This window comes from Felis catus, chromosome C1 (genome assembly GCF_018350175.1).
Source record: "Felis catus isolate Fca126 chromosome C1, F.catus_Fca126_mat1.0, whole genome shotgun sequence".
NCBI classification, from domain to species: domain Eukaryota; kingdom Metazoa; phylum Chordata; class Mammalia; order Carnivora; family Felidae; genus Felis; species Felis catus.
The window spans coordinates 55,369,549-55,390,638 of NC_058375.1; the positions used below are offsets into that span (position 1 = coordinate 55,369,549).

At 36.1% G+C, this 21,090-nt stretch overlaps 1 protein-coding gene and 1 pseudogene across 15 annotated transcripts in view; one reads left to right on the forward strand and one right to left on the reverse strand.

Moving 5' to 3' along the window:
• Window positions 1-21,090, forward strand: part of MIER1 (MIER1 transcriptional regulator) — a 60,837-nt gene that overhangs the window by 25,977 nt on the left and 13,770 nt on the right. For 12 of the 15 annotated variants that reach the window (XM_045035980.1, XM_045035983.1, XM_045035981.1 and 9 more), the window contains 7 exons: window positions 5,208-5,369; window positions 5,973-6,105; window positions 7,785-7,832; window positions 8,022-8,086; window positions 11,838-11,910; window positions 18,777-18,928; window positions 20,068-20,149. In XM_045035980.1, the coding sequence (XP_044891915.1) occupies window positions 5,208-5,369; window positions 5,973-6,105; window positions 7,785-7,832; window positions 8,022-8,086; window positions 11,838-11,910; window positions 18,777-18,928; window positions 20,068-20,149 (715 nt within the window). The remainder of the gene's footprint in view (window positions 1-5,207; window positions 5,370-5,972; window positions 6,106-7,784; window positions 7,833-8,021; window positions 8,087-11,837; window positions 11,911-18,776; window positions 18,929-20,067; window positions 20,150-21,090) is intronic. The other 3 variants (XM_019837205.2, XM_003990168.5, XM_006934805.4) reach the window with 1 other exon arrangement.
• On the reverse strand, window positions 1,516-5,209 carry LOC123379651 (annotated as a pseudogene).

Genomic DNA, 21,090 nt, shown 5'->3' on the forward strand with positions numbered 1-21,090 from the left:
TGTTTCTGCTGTTCTACATGGTGGCATCCTTTTTAGACCAACTTTGTTTATATGCTGTCAGTTTCCAGGTCTCCAAGATGTACTGCTTAAGATACTCTGTGTTTTTTTTAGCTGCTGTTGGTACAAATCTGGAAACAAACTATGGCCAGGCTTGGGTCACGTGCCCATTCCAAACTTATGGCCAGGAATGCAGTGATTCCAATTGGATCAGATGCTATGTAGTCCAGAAAGTGAGCTCTCAATCAAAATACATGCTTGGAATGGAGGAAAGAACATTCCTGAAAGAAGATGAATATGGAAATAGAAAGAGAAAGGATTTGAGGGGGTGGGGCAGACAATAAATTATCCTTACAGGGTACTTGTTAAATGCTACGTACATCCATTAGTGCATAGTAGGGACATAATAAATGCTACTTGAATTTGAAACTGAGGATTCCTCAGCAAAATTGATTTTGGTTTTTATTGTAGTACTTGTATCTCAGTGTTTGCTGCAAGATCTTCACTTTATACCTTAGTTGAAGTAAGATATTTTTTATACTAATGTCAAACTCTGTCTTGTATTCCTCAGTCAGTCTTGATTGTTGTTTACTAACTTGTTGCTTACTAACTTGGTATTAGGTGACAGGAAATTAAGTTAAAAGTCAATACCTAAGCAAAAGCATAAAACCGCTATATCCTTTATTGTTAATATTAAGCAAGCATTTCCTCAGTGGAATAGGCAAGGATATTTTGTTTACACATGATACAACCCAGCTAAAATTAACTTTGAAGTTTATTAGAACTTTATTGGTTTTAATTTATTGTTGTTAATATTTCTTAGAACTGTTTTAGAAGTCATATGAATGTGTATCTGGGAATAAGGAGTGTCTAAAACAGAGATTCAGTGTCACCAAGACCTCTTAATCACTCTTTACTAATGGTTAAATCCTGTTGATTTCTTCAAGGTCTCTTGAGTTTTTTCTCTACCACATCCACTAATTTAACTAGTTTAGGCTCTAATTATACTACATGTGAACAATAGCAGTGGATTCCAACCTAGCTCTGTCTCTGGCAAACTAAATCTTTCCCTGCCAAAGTCCATCTGGAACATTTTGTTACATGTATAATCTTCCCTAAGCCCTTGTAGTGTCAATCACTGCTCAACAGTTACTCTCAAATGCAGTCAAAAGTAGAGTGTAACACTTCCTACTAGAAACTAAGTGAAACTAGAGAAAGGTAAAAATGCAAGATCGAACTTATTTTAGTTACTACAGATGCCTTCTGCTCTAATTAGGGTAACCTTGTATTCATTTTTGTTTCTGTACGTGTGCGATAGTCATTTCCTCTGACTTGAGTGACTTTTCTTTATCTGTCAGTTCTGTTACTGTTTCTTCACAGTTAGGTCTCCAAATGTATTGTGACCAACCACTTTCAATTCTCCTCCGTTCTCTGCTTAGTCAATATTAGCAGTGTTGCTAAATTTTTCTTTGAGAAATGAAAAGTGAGTCACAGTTCTTTTTTTTTTTTTTTTTTTTTATTTAAAGGGAACTTTTTTATTGCTTTTTATGTACAGAAGACTCAACATTTAGCCCAGCTTGGTGGCCAGTTGTTTAGCCTTTGTCTTTTCTAGCTTGGCAGTGTGAGCTACTGACTTTGCATCTAGGATGTTGCCTCCCCAGTGACCGCAGATCTCATCATATCTGTCATGGTAATTGGTCCTGATGGCTTCCACCAGCTTGGCCAGAGCTCCTTTGTCTTCCAAGTTAACTTGTGTGAAGGTGACAGTGGTGCAGGTCTTCCTGTGGACCAAGTAGTCCAGCCTGGCCTTCCCCTTGATAATGCAGTGGGGAATCCCCATCTCACAACGCAGGACAGTCAGGACGACAACCAACTCAGGGGGATCCACAGCATGTGCAATCACTACCAACTGAGCCTTCTTGTTTCTTGTAAGTTGGTGACAGTATTAACCCCTGCTGGAAGGACAGACAGCCTCTTAATGGGGACATCCCCTTTGTCAGCAGCTTTCTTCTCAGCCCGGGTCAACAGTCTCTGTTTTCTTCTCTTTCTTCATCTTTGGTCTGTATTTATGGGTCAGCTAAAGCAGTTAAGTAGCTCTTTGGCAGTCCAAGACATGGGTGAACTGGTTAATCCCGTGACGCTCTTTCAGACACTGATAGAGACTAGCCCTTTGCTGCTGCAGTTGGATGTAGCGGGGCCATTTGACAAAGCAGGCGGGGTTCCTTTTGGGCTAGGTACCCTGTCCGATACCAAAACTCTTGAGCCTCTTCTCAAACAGCAGGTTGACCACCTTCTTGGCTTCCTGCTTCCTCATGACAGCAGGGGTTGGGGCCACCTTCTTCCCTTTAGCCTTCTTTCCTTTTGGCATCTTGGATGGCTGGAAGAGAGCTCAAGTGAATCATACTTCTTAAATGCTTATCTAGGAGGAAAAATTCTTGACCTAACCATGGAAATGAGACATTCCACGTTCCCAATAGTAATTAAAAAAAAAACCAAAAAAACAAAACAAAAAAACTGTTCCATGCAGTTAGTATGTCACCTATCCTTTTGACATATAACTGACCTGGGTTAACAGATGTTAGTGATAAGCCTTATTAACAATAATAATCAAACTTTATTACCTCTCACTGGAAAGGAAATTTGCAGGTATCTTAGACTGTAAGATAAGTGGTTCTCAAGGTATTCTCATACCAAGAGCATCAGTATCACCTGGCACATATAAAGTGCACATATAAGTGCAGATACTCAGGCCCAACCTCTGCCCTACTATAGTAGAAACTTGGATGGGGCCCAGCACTCTGTTTTGATAAGCCCTCAAGGTGATTCTATTGCCCTCGAATATAAGAAACCAAAGCTAGAAAGCCCGCAGACATTTGACTGATAACCTACCTACTTCGTATGTTCTTTCAAAGTATCAGTTAACTCACTTTTAAAAATCAGACGTAATAGCAGTCTATATTAGGGAAGTTTTAAAGATGAGATATTGATGAAACAAACTCTTCATGAATTCTTAAGGTCTGTGTAAATGTTAGTTGCAAACTTAACGCTGAAGCTTTTTTGGTGCGTTCTTGTTCATAGTAGTGACTGCCATTGTCAGACCTTATAATTTGTGGTATAGAATGAGTTTATGGAAAATATGAGCTGGGATTAGGTCTAGGTATTATAGAAAAGTCTCTCAGGGCATGAGGTTTCTTTCTGCTTGGTTTTCTTACTTGTACATAAAGGTAATAAACTGTCCCACTGGTGCTTTTAAAGATCTGTTGAGATTGCATAATACTCTTCCTTTGCTCTTGTTCAGAAGAGAGAGAATAAGATAGTGGAATCAAAGCACTTATCACAAATGTGCACATAGAAGACACTTTAGGGCGGCTGTTTGTTATTACTGTGTATACAACCAACCTTTTCTGTAGCTTTCTTTTATTCTACTTTCTTGATTTTGAAGTTCTGTTTTAGTTCTTAAATCCTGATTTTCTAATTCCAAATTTCTGTGTCCTGTACCAGGTCCATGGTACGTGGATCTCTGCATGGATTAGATCCTTGAACACCTCAAGCACTGTTTGTGTTATTGCACTTTGAGAAACACAATAGGAGATGCCAGTTAAGTATGCCAGCTAGTCATTCAGCTGGAGTGGTAGTACCTTACCTGTTACAGTTACCACTTTTCAGGTTGTGGCTGTTGGGGGTCACCAGGGCTCTCAGAATTGATTTCTCTTTTAGAGATAGATTCACAAACTAATATATGACTAGAATCCCCATTTACAATGTGAAATACCTGTGTTAAAAATAATTTTCTTCCTCTTTCTATAAGAAAAATTTTTCAAATTATAAACAGTAGTTGCTTCCTGCACACAAATTCTGAGTGATGAGAGTTAAATGTATGATCTAAGTACTTAGTGTCATCAGGTTATATCATCCAATCTGATTTATCCATCTCTATTGGAACAATGTATGTAACACATGGGCAACTTCTTTCTGTCCATGAATAATGCTGCAAGACTGCTGGAGAAATACAAAGCATGTTTTGTTTCATGGTTGCCCTTCTGGTAGGTTCAAAACTGCCTATTAAATTTTTCTCAGAGAGGTAGAGCGGGGGTTGTAGAAGGAGGGTGTGCGTGAATATGTGTGTAATATGTTCAGGTGATTTGGATTACATTTTTTTTTTTAATGTTTATTTATTATTGAGAGACAGAGAGACACAGAGTGTGAGCAGGGGAGGGGCAGAGGGGGGGAGACACAGAATCTGAAGCAGGCTCCAGGCCCGAGCTGTCAGCACAGAGCCCGACGTGGGGCTCAAACTCACAAACCGCGAGATCATGACCTGAGCCAAAGTCGCACGCTTAACTGACTGAGCCACCCCAAAACCCTTACATTTTCTTTTTATAGTCAAAATAGTCTCCTATTTCCCTGATACTTTATATCACTTGATTACTGATTATTAGAGTACCTTCTATAGAACACTTGATTTCATTTCATTGCATATGGATATTTCTTCATTTCACTCTCAGGAGGTATGTTTTTTATGAGTATTACTAGCTGAAGCAGTATTCTAACGTACTGAAGAGTGAGTATAGGCTTTTGGAATTAGACCTGAATTCTGGCTCTACTATTTGTACCCTGTATCATTTTGGGGGAAGTTGCTTAATCTGTGAGCCTGAGTTTCTCATCTGTGAGATGGGTAATGTAACAGTTTTGTAAAATAGATTGTAAGGATTGCATATGACATGATTTTACATGATTATAGGTAACCCTAGAAAAGAATGTATGACTAATGTAATCCAGTATTATTCTTATATTATCATTATTGTTTCTTTTAATGTGTTTGTTTCTTTTTGTTTTATTGTTTCTTATTGTTTCTTTTAATTTTCCCACTCCCAAATTGTATATGGTACTCCTAAGTGTGAGTATCTATACATAGTGTTAACTGTCAAGCTACATTTATTGATCGCACAGAAGAACGGTTCGAATTCTAAGCCAGTGTTACTTTTTTTGTTATTGTTAGCAATTAGAATTGATCAGTCTCTTATAGAAATTCTTGAAAGACTAGGATTTTCCTAGGCTTCAGAATTATTTTGGCTCACCTTGTATGATTTGAGAATTCTCGATACACGTCTAAAAGTTTTCTGTGTGGAATGAAGGCTGTAGATCTGTGAATTACAGGAAAATGAAATAATCATTTATTCAGAAGTTAACTTTTTATTTGGTCTATTTAGGAAGGAGACATGCCAATTCATGAACTTCTCAGTCTTTATGGTTATGATAGTACTATTCGACTCCCTGAAGAAGATGAGGAGGAGGAGGAAGAGGAAGAAGAAGGTGAAGACGATGAAGATGCTGATAATGATGATAACAGTGGCTGTAGTGGGGAAAATAAAGTAAGGTTATACACAGTAATTCTTAAGATTGTAGTCTTTATTCTTGTTGCAGTAGTAATTTATTAATATTGGAAGTTGCCTGTAATCTACTCCTGAGAAAGTAATAGTTTTATCTGTGTCTTTGTGCATTTCTTTTCAGTGTCTCTTGTAAGTAAATTTGAACTAACTTAAAAAAAAAAATAACTGTTTCTAAGTAATAAAAGCTAATTGGTAGTTCTATATTCAGTTTTCTTATTCTGTTTTGAAATAATTTGATTTATAGAGAAGCTCAAAGATAGTATAGAGTGTTCCTATATACTTTTTACCTGACTTCCCCTGTTTATATCTCATGTAACCATGGTATATTGTCAAAAGTAAGAAATTGGCACTGGTACTATTAACCATATTAATTAATTAAACTATAATTAATTAAACTATAGACGATTCAGATTTTGCCAGTTTCTCCACTAATGTCCTTTTTTCTGTTCCAGGATCCAACCCAGAATACCATGATGAATTTAGTGTATTTATTTTAGTCTTCTAGTTGTATTTGGAATACTGTAGCCTTTCATCTGCAACAGTTTTCCTTACATCTTAAAGAAATTTAATTTTTTTATTCTACAGGAAGAGAATATAAAGGACTCATCAGGTCAAGAGGATGAAACTCAGTCTTCCAATGATGATCCGTCACAATCTGTTGCTTCTCAAGATGCCCAAGAAATAATCCGGCCACGTCGATGTAAATATTTTGATACAAGTAAGTATCACTGGTTGCTGTGTGGATAATTTTTACCATTTAATATATGATGGAAAATTCCATTTCTTGTTCACTCATCTGTTTGAATTCATTTACTCTGCAATCTCGCTGAACAGTGATAGGTTTTGTTCTAGGCTATTAGTTTAGCAGTGCTAGGGCCCTTTTTGTCTGTGAGTAGATTGCAATAATTGTTGCATCACTGTACTACTTGATTTTGAACGTGTTCCTTTTTTTCCCCCCAACGCTTCTTTGAATTTGGTTTGTTTCATGGTCATCTTTTTTTATTTCTCCTGGTATTTTCCTCGGTGTTAATTTTCTACTTTCTTTGCCTTTTAGCCTTTTTTACCTATATTCATAAATATTGCTTTTTTCTAATCAGTGGTTCCTAGTTCTAAAGAAGTGGTTTACTCTTGAAATGATAATATGTTTTATACGGAAGATCTCCTAATTTTACTACAGTTATAATCTAGCCACAGATGACCAGTAGTTGAGACATCTAATGTATGTATCTTGAATATTTGCATGCTTCATTTGCTCCATGGTATTTCATTCTAAGCAGGAATCATTACTGTAGGTGACAGCTCTTTGATAAGAAAAAGGCAACCATTAGTGTTATTGGTTCAGACTTGTGGTCTAAATTTCTATACTTTATTTAAAAGACAGAAAAACACTCGAAGAACAACCACCTGTCATGAAATGTGTGGTAATGTAATAACTGATTAAACATGGCTACTGCTTCGTGTGAAGGATTTCTGTTACATACTTAGTTTGCAAGTGAATGTAGTGCTGCTAATATTTTATTGTGAGTTTTACGCACTGAGTCTGGGTGGCTCAGTCAGTTAAGCGACTGACTTTGGCTTAGGTCATGATCTTGCAGTTCGTGGGTTCAAGCCCTGCGTCAGGCTTGTGCTGATACCTTGGAGCCTGGAGCCTGCTTCAGATTCTGTGTCTCCTTCTCTCTCTGCCCTCTCACACTCAAACATTAAAAAAAAATTTACTATGAGTTTTGATCAAAGATCTGGTCCACTTGAAAAGAAAGTGTATCACTATAAAAAGAGATGGGTTAATGAAATTACTGTGTTTTAAGTTTGGTGAAAATCTGGTGTTTTTCCTTTTTCTTCTTAGATAAATTGCCAAAGTTTGGTTAAAAGTGGGATGCTAAGTGACTGCATTCTAAAACAATATTTATTTTATGATCTGGTATTTCAGTTGTGATGCATATATGCATGAAAGCTATGTATGTATACTGCCTATCTTAGCTTTTCCATAGGAAGATTTAATTTCTGAATGTAATTTACCCTTTTGAACTTTGTATGCCATTTTACAGTTGAGAAGATGCTGAAACATGTAGTAGGTTTTAGATTTCCTATCCCAGTATGTAAATACAATTTTACTCCAGATGTAAACAAACGGCAGCTTGCCTGCTCTCAAGAAAACAGAGGTTGAGGAGAATGGAGGTCTTCATACATAGCCTCCCTTCACACTCCCACAGAGTGTTGCTAAAAAGTTCTCAGTATCTCAAGGAGCACTGATTGGAAACCACTGTTTTTGTTTTATCCAAATTCTCGTTTTATTAGGGAAGAAATTGAGCTCCTATAATTCTGTCACCAGAACCAGAATTAGGTTCAGGAACAGATTATCTTGACTCTAATTAAACTTTTTTTTTTTAATTTTCGTAGGAAATAATTGTCTAAGGATGCGGTTTTCTAAGATTGGAGTTATCCTAGGTTTGTGGATTGTTTTCCTGTTTTAAACTGATAGGGTATTATTTGATTAGAAATATCTTGGCCCTATTCTGCAGATACTTTCAGGCATACTTAAATGTTCGATGGTAGATGTAAAAATAACATACAGCTAGATATACAGATGTGGACAGGAAAAACAATCATTTTATAATACTGTCTTATTTATTCTAGATAGCGAAATAGAAGAAGAATCTGAAGAAGATGAAGATTATATTCCATCAGAAGACTGGAAAAAGGTAGTTAGAGCCATATTTTCCCCAAGTTTAGGTAAATTAACATTAAAAACAAGTATAATTATTGTTTTACTAGCTCTGTGTATTGATAAAGTTGAGGTAAGCCCTTTTTTAAATGTTTGGAAGATGTTCAGATTTCCCTTTAATATATCAAAGTAAGAATACTTATTTTTTTACAAAATAAAATAATGGCATAGAAAGAATTGGACTCTCTTTGAGCAAATCCATCTCAAACCAAGAACAGAAATTGAAATTTCGAGCTAGTGCCGATTTAGTTTTTTGTTGCACTGTAAAAAGTATCACAAGTGAATGTTTTTTTAAACTTGGGAAAGCAGTTGAGGCTTTGGTTTTGTTAAAGTGGCTTTTGTTAAATAATTTAAATTGTAAGTTTTTCCATCACATATTAATGTTGATATTTACAATTCAGAGTATGTTGGATGAAGGGACACATTTGAGCTTCTCTATAGCTATCCATAATAAGTTACTTTCTAAAGTGAATCTAAAGATTATATATTGACATAAGTTTTTAATTATAAAACTATATAACTGTACAACTTAATTTTACAGTAAAGTAGAAGAATTAAATTTAAGCTGTTGCAAAGCAGTTGAACTTACTAGGAAAATATGTCAAAATATCATGTAGAATTGATTAGAGCAAATCATTTATATAGAAGGATGATACCATTCTTTCTTTTTTTGTTTTTCTTTTTTTTTTTTTCCTAATGTTTCTTTTTTTGAGACAGAGCGAGCAGGGGAGGGGGCAGAGAGAGAGGGAGACACAGATCCAAAGCAGGTTCCAGGCTCTGAGCTGTCAGTACAGAGCCCGATGCGGGGCTCAAACTCGCAAACCACAAGATCATGACCTGAGCCAAAGTTGGCCATTTGACTGAGCGACCCAGGCACCCCTCTTTTTTTTTTTTTTTCCTTTAATGTTTATTTTGAGAGAGCCTGTGCATGCCAGGGGGAGGGACAGAGGGAATCCCAAGCAGCTTTCAACACAGAGACATGGGGCACAGTCTTCTGAACTGTGAGATCATGACCTGAGCCAAAATCAAGTGCTGGATGCTCAACCAACCGAGCTCAGGTGCCCCGAAATGATGTCATTCTTACTGAGACATATCACTGTGTTTTGCTGTTAAAAATTACATTGAGCATTTTTTGCTGTTCTTTTTCCTAGGTCTGATTTTAAATTTAGTGCATAAACAATCATTTCTTTGGAAGCAGAATAGCTCTAAACATCAAAATCAGTGGACTGGCTATACTTTTTAAGTCATGATTGTTTAATTATTTAATTAGTTAATAGTTTTGAGTCTTCTTGTGGCTTTGTTTTTTTGTTTGCTTTTTTTAAGTTTAAAGTTTTTTGGTTTGGGATGCTTGGAGCAGACTTAAAGAGCTGACACCTTGGTAATTAAAATAAGAGAACATCTTATACTTAAAGAGTTTCTATTAGGAAGAATGAAGTATTCAAATGAACTTGGAGTGGGCTCCCAGGTATTGTGGGCTTCAGCCACAGTTGGTCCATTTCTGGGTTTCCAAGGAGCTGTTTAGAAGACAGCGATACCATTGTGAGTTAGAATGGTAAGGGAAGTTTAGCTCAGTGCAGTATGTATTAATTTGAGTGAAAGATGAATGAAAGATGGGGCTGAAGACAGAAAACAAGGATCACAAAAGTTACTTACTATTTATGTGACCTGTTTGGGCAAATGTTCTTCAATCCAGTTTTTTCTGATTCCTACACCATGCAGAAATTATGAAAACTAAAAACCTTGAAAGTCACCTTAAACTACTACTTTCTACCATATATTCAAATTTATATCTCTTTTCTCCAACTTAAATTGTTTTTATGTCTGAAGTGTGCAGTAGAGTATTTGAGTAAGTGTTGAATTATTTTTTTTTTTTTTTAGTGAAGGAACAAAAGCTTAAAAGAGGGACAACATGGGGGAGTATTCACTTCCTCAGGAAATTACGTAATAAAACAGGCCACAGTAAATCCAGACTGTTTTATTTTAGAATGATTTAGACTGTTGTAGTAAAAATTTTCAAGATTCTGAATCATCTTCTAAGGCTTGTAAGACACTAAATTTTTCTAGGAATTGGGACAGAGGAGACAGCTTTGAAATCAAATTTGAGTCCAAGTTACAGCCCTAGAACTTAAGAGTGCATTCCTGAGGAACTTAATTGTTTTGAGTTTCATCTCACATAAATACAGAAATAAAAATTTCAGCCTTGTTGAAGTTGGTGAGAATTTAATGAAAATTACACAGGATTTAATGAAAATTACACATAAGGTACCTGGTACATAATGCTCCTAAGTGCTATTTCCCTTCCCTACAGATTAGCATGTAAAAACGTGTTCTGAACTCAATAGGGAAAAGAGGTCGTCTTATTTTTACACTAGTCCAGAAGTTCTCAAACCTGGCTCTATGTTTAGAATCATTTGGAGAACTTTTAAATACTGATTACCAGGGCCTTTATCCAGAGATTACAATTTAGTTGGTCTGGAATGGATCCAGGCATTAATATTTTTAGAAGTGCCTGAGACAGGGAAGGTTGATAACTTGACTGTCTATTCTATGGTAAGCATTGATGAGTGAAGTTAAAAGAGGCACAAGAAGTGATAGTAGGGTACTCTTTTTTTATATCAAAGACATAAAATTCACCTGTAAGAGTAGAGAAAACTTGTATGTGAATTCTTCTTAGAAAATTGACTGGTTTTCCTATGCAGGTTTAGCAAAAAATTAATTGCATAGAGTATGTCTTTGAAGTTATACTAGAAAAAAATGAGATCGTGGTATCAATGGGTTGACAATAAGAGGAATTTTTTCAAATCCTAAGAGTTATTTCACCTGTTATTTAAACTGGTAAACTGTCACCTGAAACTTGTACCTTTTCTGCCTACATCTTCATTTTGAAAATGCAGTAGATTCAGTCTTAACATTTAGCCACCAGATAAAGGAGGGTCTATAATCTTGGTCCCTGTGTTTTGTAATATCTCATCGGTGATGATCTCCAGTTATCTTTCTGAACAGCCAGCTTCCCCTAACCTGTGATTTTACATAGATTTGATGACTAAATTTCCTAAAGTAAGATTTAATTTTGTTTTGGGGAGGTTACTTTTTTCATTTTGTATTGTTTTGTGAAAGTCAGTCACTAACCTGCTTATCCATGTGGGCTTTCATCCATTTGACCTCTACAGAGCTTTATACAAACCCGTTTTTCTTTACCTTGAATCTGTGGTTCTCAGATAAGAGTGTATGTCAGAATCACCTGCACAGCAGCTTGCTGAGTCCCATCCCCAGAGATTCTAGTTAGTAGGGCTCAGGTAAGAGCTGAGCATTTGCATATCTAACAGTTTCCCAAGTGACTCTGATGGTGCTGATCCAGGGACCATAGTTTACAGTGTAAATACCTTAATATATCTGAATTTGCTTTTCTGTTTTTCAGAGTGTTTGCAGTTTGAATTATAAGAACTCATTTTTACTTCTTTTTCTCCATATTTTGAAGTAGTTTGTATTCACTGTGTATATTGCATTACACCCCATTATTATTACTAATATTTTCATCCAATCATACCCAAGCTCTTTATTATTAACTCATTCATCCTCACAATACTCCTCTGAGGTAGTTAATTGGTTGTATCTTTTATGACAGAGAAACCATGAACAGTTTACCTAGGAAGATGGTAAAGTTAGAAAATGGATATAAAATCTGTGTTACTAGATCTTACTAATGTGTTATGTTATTTCTAAAATAGGAGATTATGGTGGGCTCCATGTTTCAAGCAGAGATTCCAGTTGGCATTTGTAGATACAAAGAAAATGAAAAAGGTGGGTTAATTAGTAAAGTTACATAGCTTGAATTTATGCTTTTGAAGTGATGAACTGTTATTTTATAATGGAATGAGACCAGGACAGTTTGTTACCCCATTGATTTATGAAAGAAGACCCTTCATTATCTCTGTAAGAAGAAAATGTTCTGTTTTTCCAGTTTTGTTCTTAGAAAAAATTGAATGCCTTTTCATACTGAGTGACTTAAAACATCTCAACTTTTAATTTTGTTTTTCATATTTTAATTTCCCTGGATAAATCCTTTATAACCTGTATAAATTAAATATAATAGGTTGTTTTATGTCAGTGGAAGCTGTTAGGTTTAAAAAAACTTAAGTACATAATGACCTAAAAAGCTTGATGGTAAGCTTTGAAACTTTTAATATCACTCAAATTGAGTACTTTAATATTTGTTTATTTGTAAAATAATTTGGGAAAACAACTTGTATACTTAAATTTTACATGATTTTTTCTATCATTTTATATAAAAATTCCAAGTCGTAAGTACTTAAACTTCCAGTAACATAAAATGCTTGAGGTCTTAAGTCTGTTTTAGATTATTCAGTTGGGGTGAGTTCCAGAAAGAATGTTGTGGGTGTGTTTTTAATGAGTTCATGTATAGTATGACATCACTCAGTGTTAGAAATCTTTGTTCATTTCTTTTATTTCAGTTGTTGTCTTCACATTTCAGCTTACATATGCAGAGCCTTTTGGAGTTGCAGAAGACCTTTGTTTTCCTTTTAGTGTTCTCTCCAGAAACTTCCTTTATAATGCACCTGCTTTCAGGGCAAGCAGTAGGTAGAGGCAGTTAAGAGAACACCACAGGCCAGTAAATTCTAGTGACAGCAAAAATGTTTTAACACACCAGCAATAGCTTGTACTTACTTTCAAGTTAATTCCTGCAATATACAGGAACATTAAAAGTACAATATGGAGTGACTTTGTTATATAGTAAGATTCTATACATAGTTTTGTGAATACATTGGAGTTGTGTGCAAAAATAAGTGAACCATTGACATTTGTATTTGTTTTTGTAACTGAATTTTAAATGTTATGCTTTGCTTATGTACTATATAATGATTAGCACATGTTCACCATTGAGTTCTTTCTCCAACTAAAGAGCTGAAAGTTAGACCTTTGTTCATTTATTTATTTATTTTTTAAGTTTTGACTATGAAAAATAGTAGTGTCTGTCAGAAAATTTCGTATTTTGTAGGTGGGTAGGAAAATACTTTGGTTTTACATATGGCAGGTTAGTGTTAGGGCTTAAAGGTAGTTTTAATTAGCTCTTAATATGTTTTATGTTTTAACATGTTTGTATTGTCCGATATAGAAAATAAATGATCTTTAACTTCCGTTGTTTTAAATTTGGGTTTGATGCTTTCAATTTTATTGTAATTTTAGAAAGCAATTATGCATAATTATTTTTTCCCGGAACAGATACAATTTACAAATTTTACTCACCATGAGAATTCAAGCATTGTAGATGGTGTGAGGATCCGACTAGATTTAGCAAGGGGATCCTGCTTTAGAGGGGTCACTGTAGTATAGGTTCTTTCCTCAGTTTTGTATTTCTAGTAATTCATACTTCTGTCATATTACCCAGAATTTGTCACCACTTAGGGTACCCTGTGCACACAAACCAAACTCATGTGAAACTTAGGTAAATTACATTGTTAGGAAAAAACTGTTAAAGGGATACTGAAGATTAGTGCATTCTGTTCCTTCTAGGAAAAAGTTTGCAAGATATTTTTCATTGGCTTGGTGAGCACACATTCAAGAGGGAGAACATTTGGTTGGAGTGATTTTGATTAAAAAAAATGCCACAAAACTTTGATACCTTGATACTGTCACTGTAGGAATTATTTGATAAATGGATTAGAATTTTTTCATTGATACAAGGAAACCCTATTACTGAGTATCCTGGAGAGATACTGATGATTTTTTTTCTCTCTGATACCTGATTTCTTTTTTACTAGACTCCATGCAGCATATATATTCCTCATCAGCTATCATTTCTTTTTTTTTCTTTTAATTTCTGAGTATTTATTTTTGAGAGAGAGCACGCACACAAGTAGGGAGGGGCAGAGAGATAGAGAATCTCACAAACTGTGGGATCATGACCTGAGCTGAAACTGAGTTGACAAACTTAACCAGCTGAGCCACCCAGGTGCCCCTCAGTTATCACTTTTGTTTCAGTTACATAAACAAGATTTGTTACAGTCACGTTAAATTCCTCTTTGAACCTGTATCTGTTGTTATATAATCTCAACTACAGTATTACAATTTTCTTAAATTTATGTAAATTAGCAGTTTACTCAGTGCAGTGTATTGTAATCATTTGTTTATTTTTTGCATCCTTAATACCTGGTATGATTCTGTTACATAGGCACTTAGTAAACATTTGGTGGCTGAGGTATTAGGTGGGTGCAGAATAACGTTGACAAAGCCAATACGGAGTCAGTAAACTTTGATCAGTATGTAGGCATTTGGCCTTGGACATGTTTACTTCCTTTTCTCCTCAGTATAAAATAGCTGTAAAAGAGCATTTATTTACAGAGCCTATCATGAGGATTTACATAGGATATTTTCACAGGTAGCCTTAACAGCATATACATTGTAAGTACTCAGTGAGTGACATTAGTATTCAATGGATGATTAATCTTACTCATTACATTTAGGTTTTATTTTTCAGATTTTCAGAAACCATCAGTTCATGCTGTTTTACTTACAATTGGCAAAAATCCTCTTCAGTTAGCTTCAGCAAAAAAGAATTTACCTGATTGCTTAACTGGAAAGTTCTGGGTGGCCTGGCTTCAGATAAAACTGGATTTGGGGGTTCTTCTGATATCAGCTGTCCCTCTCCTTTCCCTCTTTCCTTTATTACAAGACAGGCTAAGATGGCTGCTGGGAGCTCCTGGCTTACGCTTTACACTGTCCCCGTAGCCACAGAACCAGCACAGATGAAAACTTCTGTATCCACCTTCGCTCCAGCAAAAGTCCTAGAGAGAATCTGTTAACTTTGTTTGAGTCATACTCAGCCAGAAGTAATTACTGTGACCAGAGAGAAGAGTGACTCTTCTGGTTTGCCCTGGCTCATTTATCTGTTCTTGGGGCTCCAGGGTGTGATGTCCACCTCACTCAAATGGAAAGGATTTAATTCCCAAAGATGTGTTGTAGAAATGAAAAGCATGATTTTTCAGTTACGTATTTTATTGTTTCTTCCATATACTAAACTGAATGAACACTGCACCTTTTGTGATAAGACTGAATTGAATGCCGCTGACCATCTTGGAACACACACAGAGGACTGCCACCGCCTCCCCCTACTAAGAATTAATCTGCCCAAAGTGTCAGTACTGCTGAGATTGAGAACCCTGGACTAGGTTGATTAGAATTAGTTGGGCTACTTAGGGGGAAAAGGGTTAAGAGAAAGGAGCCAAGATACCTACTTCCCAGTCTAATTTTCATGCTTGCATGACATGAGTTTTAGAGTAAGGAAATGATGGCTAGGAGTTTGGAAGCAGTGAATAGCAAAAGACTGCATGAATCTTTGTTTCTAATGAACATTTGACATATTATTGATTCTGAAGTTACTTACTAAAAAATGTACACATGCATTATCCTTAGTTGATGATAATGTTGAAAAGGCAGTTCATTTAGCCTGTACATATAGGAAAGGCTCAGCTAAACAACTTAAAATTTATGTCATTAATCACAGTGTGTCCTTTTAAGAACATGGGGTAAACCTCATTATACCATAGCTGATTATGGACTGGCATTTTCATCCTCATGATACATTGATTACATTGAATTTTTACTTCAGCATTAAAAAACAGAATAACACTTCTTACGAAAACTGAAAGTGAATAAATATAAATTTATTCACGGGGGATTAATTTCCCAGATTTGTGGTGGTGGTTTCTGGACTTTCTACACACCCTCCCAACCACCACCACACACACTGAACTTTGTTAACTTATTGTGACAACCCATTTTATTTGAGCTTGATTTGTTACTTAAAATTCCATAATAAGCCCTTTCCTGGGTAACTTGAATATACTAGGTGTGTTCCTGCCTTCAGAATGTTTTCGTTTACTTATAATCACATGTGAATTATATCTCCCATAATATAAAGTGGATATATTTGTGGTTGCTTTTTAAAAAATTCTAACATCAAGGCTTGGTAGTTGATTTACACAACAAGAGATGTTATTTCTCTTCTGTATTTTATCCTGTGTTTTATCGTAGTGGTAGATTTTTGATTTTCTGAACTCTTGGCATTTTGTTCTGCAGCAGACATTTAACAAAAGTTAGCTGTTGCCTGTTTTATTTAGATCAGGGTCAAAAGTCATATTTTATTTGGAGTGTAAACTTAAGTGGAAAATAATTTGGTCTGTTTCTGGAACCAGTAGACAGTGTGATTTATTCTCTGTGGAAATGCTGATTGTTCTCATCTGTGGTTATTTTTTAGTATGTTGTCACTGTATAAAATGAGGTGTTGTATTCTCAGGGTCAGCCTGTCTAGCTGTCTTGTCACGGTTCTAGGGGTCTGGCTTGTCATTTGGCGCCATCTGGTGATGTTTGTGTACTCAGCTTAGACAGGACATCTCTGTATCCTGTGGCAATTTGCAACTTAACAGAATGATTCCAGAAGTATCTTTCAGGTCACCTGTGCTTGTTTCATAGGCCCACTATGGGCGTATTTAAGTGGGAGAACACTGGGGACTCAGGGACGCACCACCTTCCATCTTTCTTAGGACTTCTTGTAAGGCCTTGTCCGCCCTCCATCCATCAGTCTCAGGAACATGAAAACTGTAGTCTTCCCCACTTCCCGCTTCAGTGAACAGAGGCTAAGCAGACCACAAAAATCAGTAGTCGTATATCCAGATTCACTTTGTGATGGTAGTTTTATTGTATTTACAATTTAGAGTTTCACTAAGATTATACCAGCAGGCTAGAGAAGGAATGAGGTTTACTAAGGAAAATTTTCTAGAGATTATCCTTATACTTTATTTTTTTTAATTTTTTTTTTCACGTTTATTTTTGAGACAGGGAGAGACAGCATGAACGGGGGAGGGTCAGAGAGAGAGGGAGACACAGAATCCGAAACAGGCTTCAGGCTCTGAGCTGTCAGCACAGAGCCCGACGTGGGGCTTGAAGTCACAGACCGTGAGATCATGACCTGAGCCGAAGCCGGCCGCTTAACCGACTGAGCCACCCTGGCGCCCCTATCCTTGTACTTTAAAGAAGAGTATCTATTTTGGGAAACAGAAAAGTAGAACGATATTTTAAAGTGTATGTGTGTAGTGGAGGTGCAGAGTGAGACAAGGTAATTTATATGAAAACACCCAACATAGTGCCTCATACATAGGAGATGCTTAATTAGCTGTTAATTCCTTTCTTTAAAAAAAATTTTTTTTTATGTTTATTTTTGAGAGAGAGCGAGCAGGGGAAGGGCAGAGAGGGAGGGAGACACAGAATATGAAGCAGGCTCCAGTCTCTGAGCTCTCAGCACAGGGCCCGACATGGGGCTCGAACTCACGAACCGTGAGATCATGACCTGAGCCAAAGTTGGAGGATTAACCAACAGAGCCACCCAGACACCCTGCTGTTAATTCCTTTTTTTTTTTTTTTTTTTTTTTTTTTAAATAACACAAGGAACTTTGACACTGTCGGTTATCCTCTGTCTCTGTAAATACAGAGTTTTTCTTTAGCTGGTTCCTTCCTACTGGCATTTAAATGATTGTCTCTTATGTTTAAAAACTAATAAAACCAAACACTTTCTTCAGCTCTACCTCCCCTCCGGCTGTACCTGTCTCTCCTCTCTTAAAACCAAACTTTTTCAAGAGTCCCTACTTTATTTCTTTCCCTTCCATTTACTCTTCAGTCCTCTCTAGTGGGGCCTCAGCTTCCATTTCTGCACAGAAATGGCTCTTAAAACATTCCCCTCCTTGTTAGTAAGCCCATTGTACCTTTTTCAGTTGTTACACTGTTCATTGAAAAGCATTTAACCAGTCTAGCACTCCTTGAAGCATTTTCTTCCCCTAGCAGTGATGGTGTCACATTTGTTACTTTTTCTCTTTTGATTCTTCCTTGGTTTTTTTTGTCTGTCTTCCATCTTCCTGTCAGTTACATTTGCACAGGGCTCTCATTTTAGGTTTTTCCTCCTTTCCTTCCACTTTTTAAATTGTGATGAGATTTAGGCTTTAGTCTTACTATAATGGAAATTCTGATGAAAGTGAAATGCTTTTTTTAAAAACGGAAAGACTCTTGTTTTATGAAAATGATTTATGTTCATTATATTTTCAAACTTCATAGAAAAATACATAAAAGAAAAAATTACCCCAAACCTTACCACCAAGAAATAAGCAGTGTTAACATTTGGTGAGCATTCTTTTAGACCTCTCATTTCAAAAATAATAGTTGTAGCTAACATCCATTGAACCTTAATAATGTGCCAGAATTGTTTTAGAGTACTTTAAATCTTTACAACCCAATATAATGTTGTTATCCGCATTTCACAGATGATGCAGAGAGAAGAGAAGTAACTTGCCCAAGGTCATATAGGTAGTAAATGGTGGTGATGCTATTCAAACCAAGAGAGCTTGGACTTGAGTAAACTCAAGCTAAGTCATCTTAGCTTGGCTATGAAACAGTTATAAAATTGTTTAAATCACTTAGGCCATAAAATATGATCCAAGAACAAGAATGAAGTTAGGCAAGTCCTAGGACCATGCTGTACCTCTCAATTCTCAACATGTTGGCTTATAAGTGTGAATTATTTGTTTAATGTTAGTGTTTTAACACAAACTCTTAACAAGATTTGGCATTTTATTTTTAACTTCTATGTTTTACTAATTTAGTATATGAAAATGATGATCAGCTCCTGTGGGACCCTGAGTACTTACCAGAAGATAAAGTGATTGTATTTCTTAAGGATGCATCTAGAAGAACAGGTGATGAGAAAGGTGTAGAAGCAATTCCTGAAGGATCTCACATAAAAGACAATGAACAGGTACATGAGTAAGAAGTAACTTACATTATGGGATAAATGAGTCACAGGGATGAAAGGTACAGTATAGGGAATATAGTCAATAATACTATATGGGGACACTTGTGAGCATAGCACAATGTCTACAGTTGTCCAATCACTGTGTTGTACACCTGAAACTAATGTAACATCGTGTGTTCTTCGGTTTAAAAGGAGAAATAACTTACAACTTTCCCCAAGTAAATTAACCATTTACATCTATAGATGCAAATGCTGTCACACTCTTATTAAGATATCCACCAAAATTCCTATAATGTCATCAATAGGGAATCGGCGATAGCTAAGGTTACTTCATTAGTGTAATTTCAGCTAAAATAAAAATGATACCATTTTGCCTGTATGTACTTTTTTTCAAAATTTTGGAGTTCCTTTGGATATTCCTAAGAGCTTGTGGATATCATCAACTTAGGAATACTATGTGGGATAATGTTTTAGGGATATGGTAGACAAGTTGCCTACAAGTGAACCTAATGACAGCAATTTTTTTTTTTTTACCTTTTTTAAATCAATGCTTTTCTTTTCTCATTTGTTTTAAATTAGAATAGCTGCAAAAAGCCAAAAAGAAAGGATTTGTGATTTTTATAAAATAGTTTCTTTTCATTTTTAAATTTCTGAGATATTATGGCTGCCAAGTTAGAGTATTTGCTTACCATTTTCAGTGTATTCAAAAGCGTTAATCAGGATGGAATTTTTTTTTTCTTTTTTAATGTTTGTTTATTTTTGAGAGAGAGAGAGCATGAGTGGGGTGGGAGGGAGGGAGAGAGAGAGAGAGAGAGAGAGAGGGAGAAACGCAAAGTCTGAAGCAGGCTCCAGGCTCTGAGCTGTCAGCACAGAGCCCAGCATGGGGCTAGAACCCACAAACTGTGAGATCGTGACCTGAGCCAAAGTCGGATGCTCAACTGACTGAGCCACCCAGGTGCCCAGAATTTGTTTTTCTAAAGTGTTTTCTTTAGAATTCTGTGTTGTATTCACTGGAATTACTTGTCCTCCAGAAATGATGAACACACACACTGGATTCAGGAAAAGCTTTTACTTTCGTAAGAAATTGTAGCCGTGAATTATTCATACTCTGGGTCACATATTGAAGCCTTTTATTTTTCTAGGCATTATATGAATTGGTTAAATGCAATTTTGACACAGAAGAAGCACTGAGAAGATTAAGATTTAATGTAAAAGCGGCTAGAGGTAAATAATACATTTTTATTTGTTTTCATGACTTAGCAGAAATTTAGAACTTAAGATCTTCAGTCTACATAGGTATATCCTAGGTTTAGTAATACTGATCTTTCTGAATTCAGTATTTGCTGAATAACAAATAACTTGTAACATATCACGTAACTTGTGTCTAACACAAGCATTATGGGAAATGGGATTAAGTCTGGTTCTTTATGGGAAAATAAGGCCATTAAAAAACACATAATGTCTTTTAATTTCAGGGCATTGTTAAAAATACTTTTTATGTATTGATTTTGAGAGAGAGAGAGAGCATGCATGCATGCATGCACGCATGCGGGAGGGGCAGAGAGAGAAGGAAGGAGAACATTCCAAGCAGACTCTGCACTGCCAGCACAGAGCACAACACAGGGCTCAGTTACACAGACCTTGAGATCATGACCTTAGCTGAAGTCAAGAGTCGGATGCTTAACCAGCTGAGCCACCCAGCTGCCCTTGAAGCATTTTTAATAAATATTTTCTTTTTTGATCTTGTTTAATAGCCCTGTGAGCTATGGAATGTGACAGTTACTTTAATTTCAAACTGTTGAGACTAAGGTCTCTGAATTGAAGTACCTTTGCTGAGGCAAACATAATTTATAAATAATGAAGCCATAATTAAAATCAGTCCAGGTTTGGGGTTTTTTTTTTTTTTTTTTTTATTCTAACTGGCTCCCACTCTGCTTCACTAAGAACACTATATATTATCACATAACAAATGGAAGATATTCATTCATTCAACAAAAATTGGAAGGCAAGTTCTGAGGACATCATGAAGTCCCTGCTCTCATGGCGCTTAGAGCCTAGGTGGGAAGCTGAAAAACAGTTATGCGTTCTTCCAAGAATTAGAGGGTTCAATTCAAATTTATTGCAGTAGGACTTGACCTAATTTGGGGAATGGTGAAGCTTGTTAG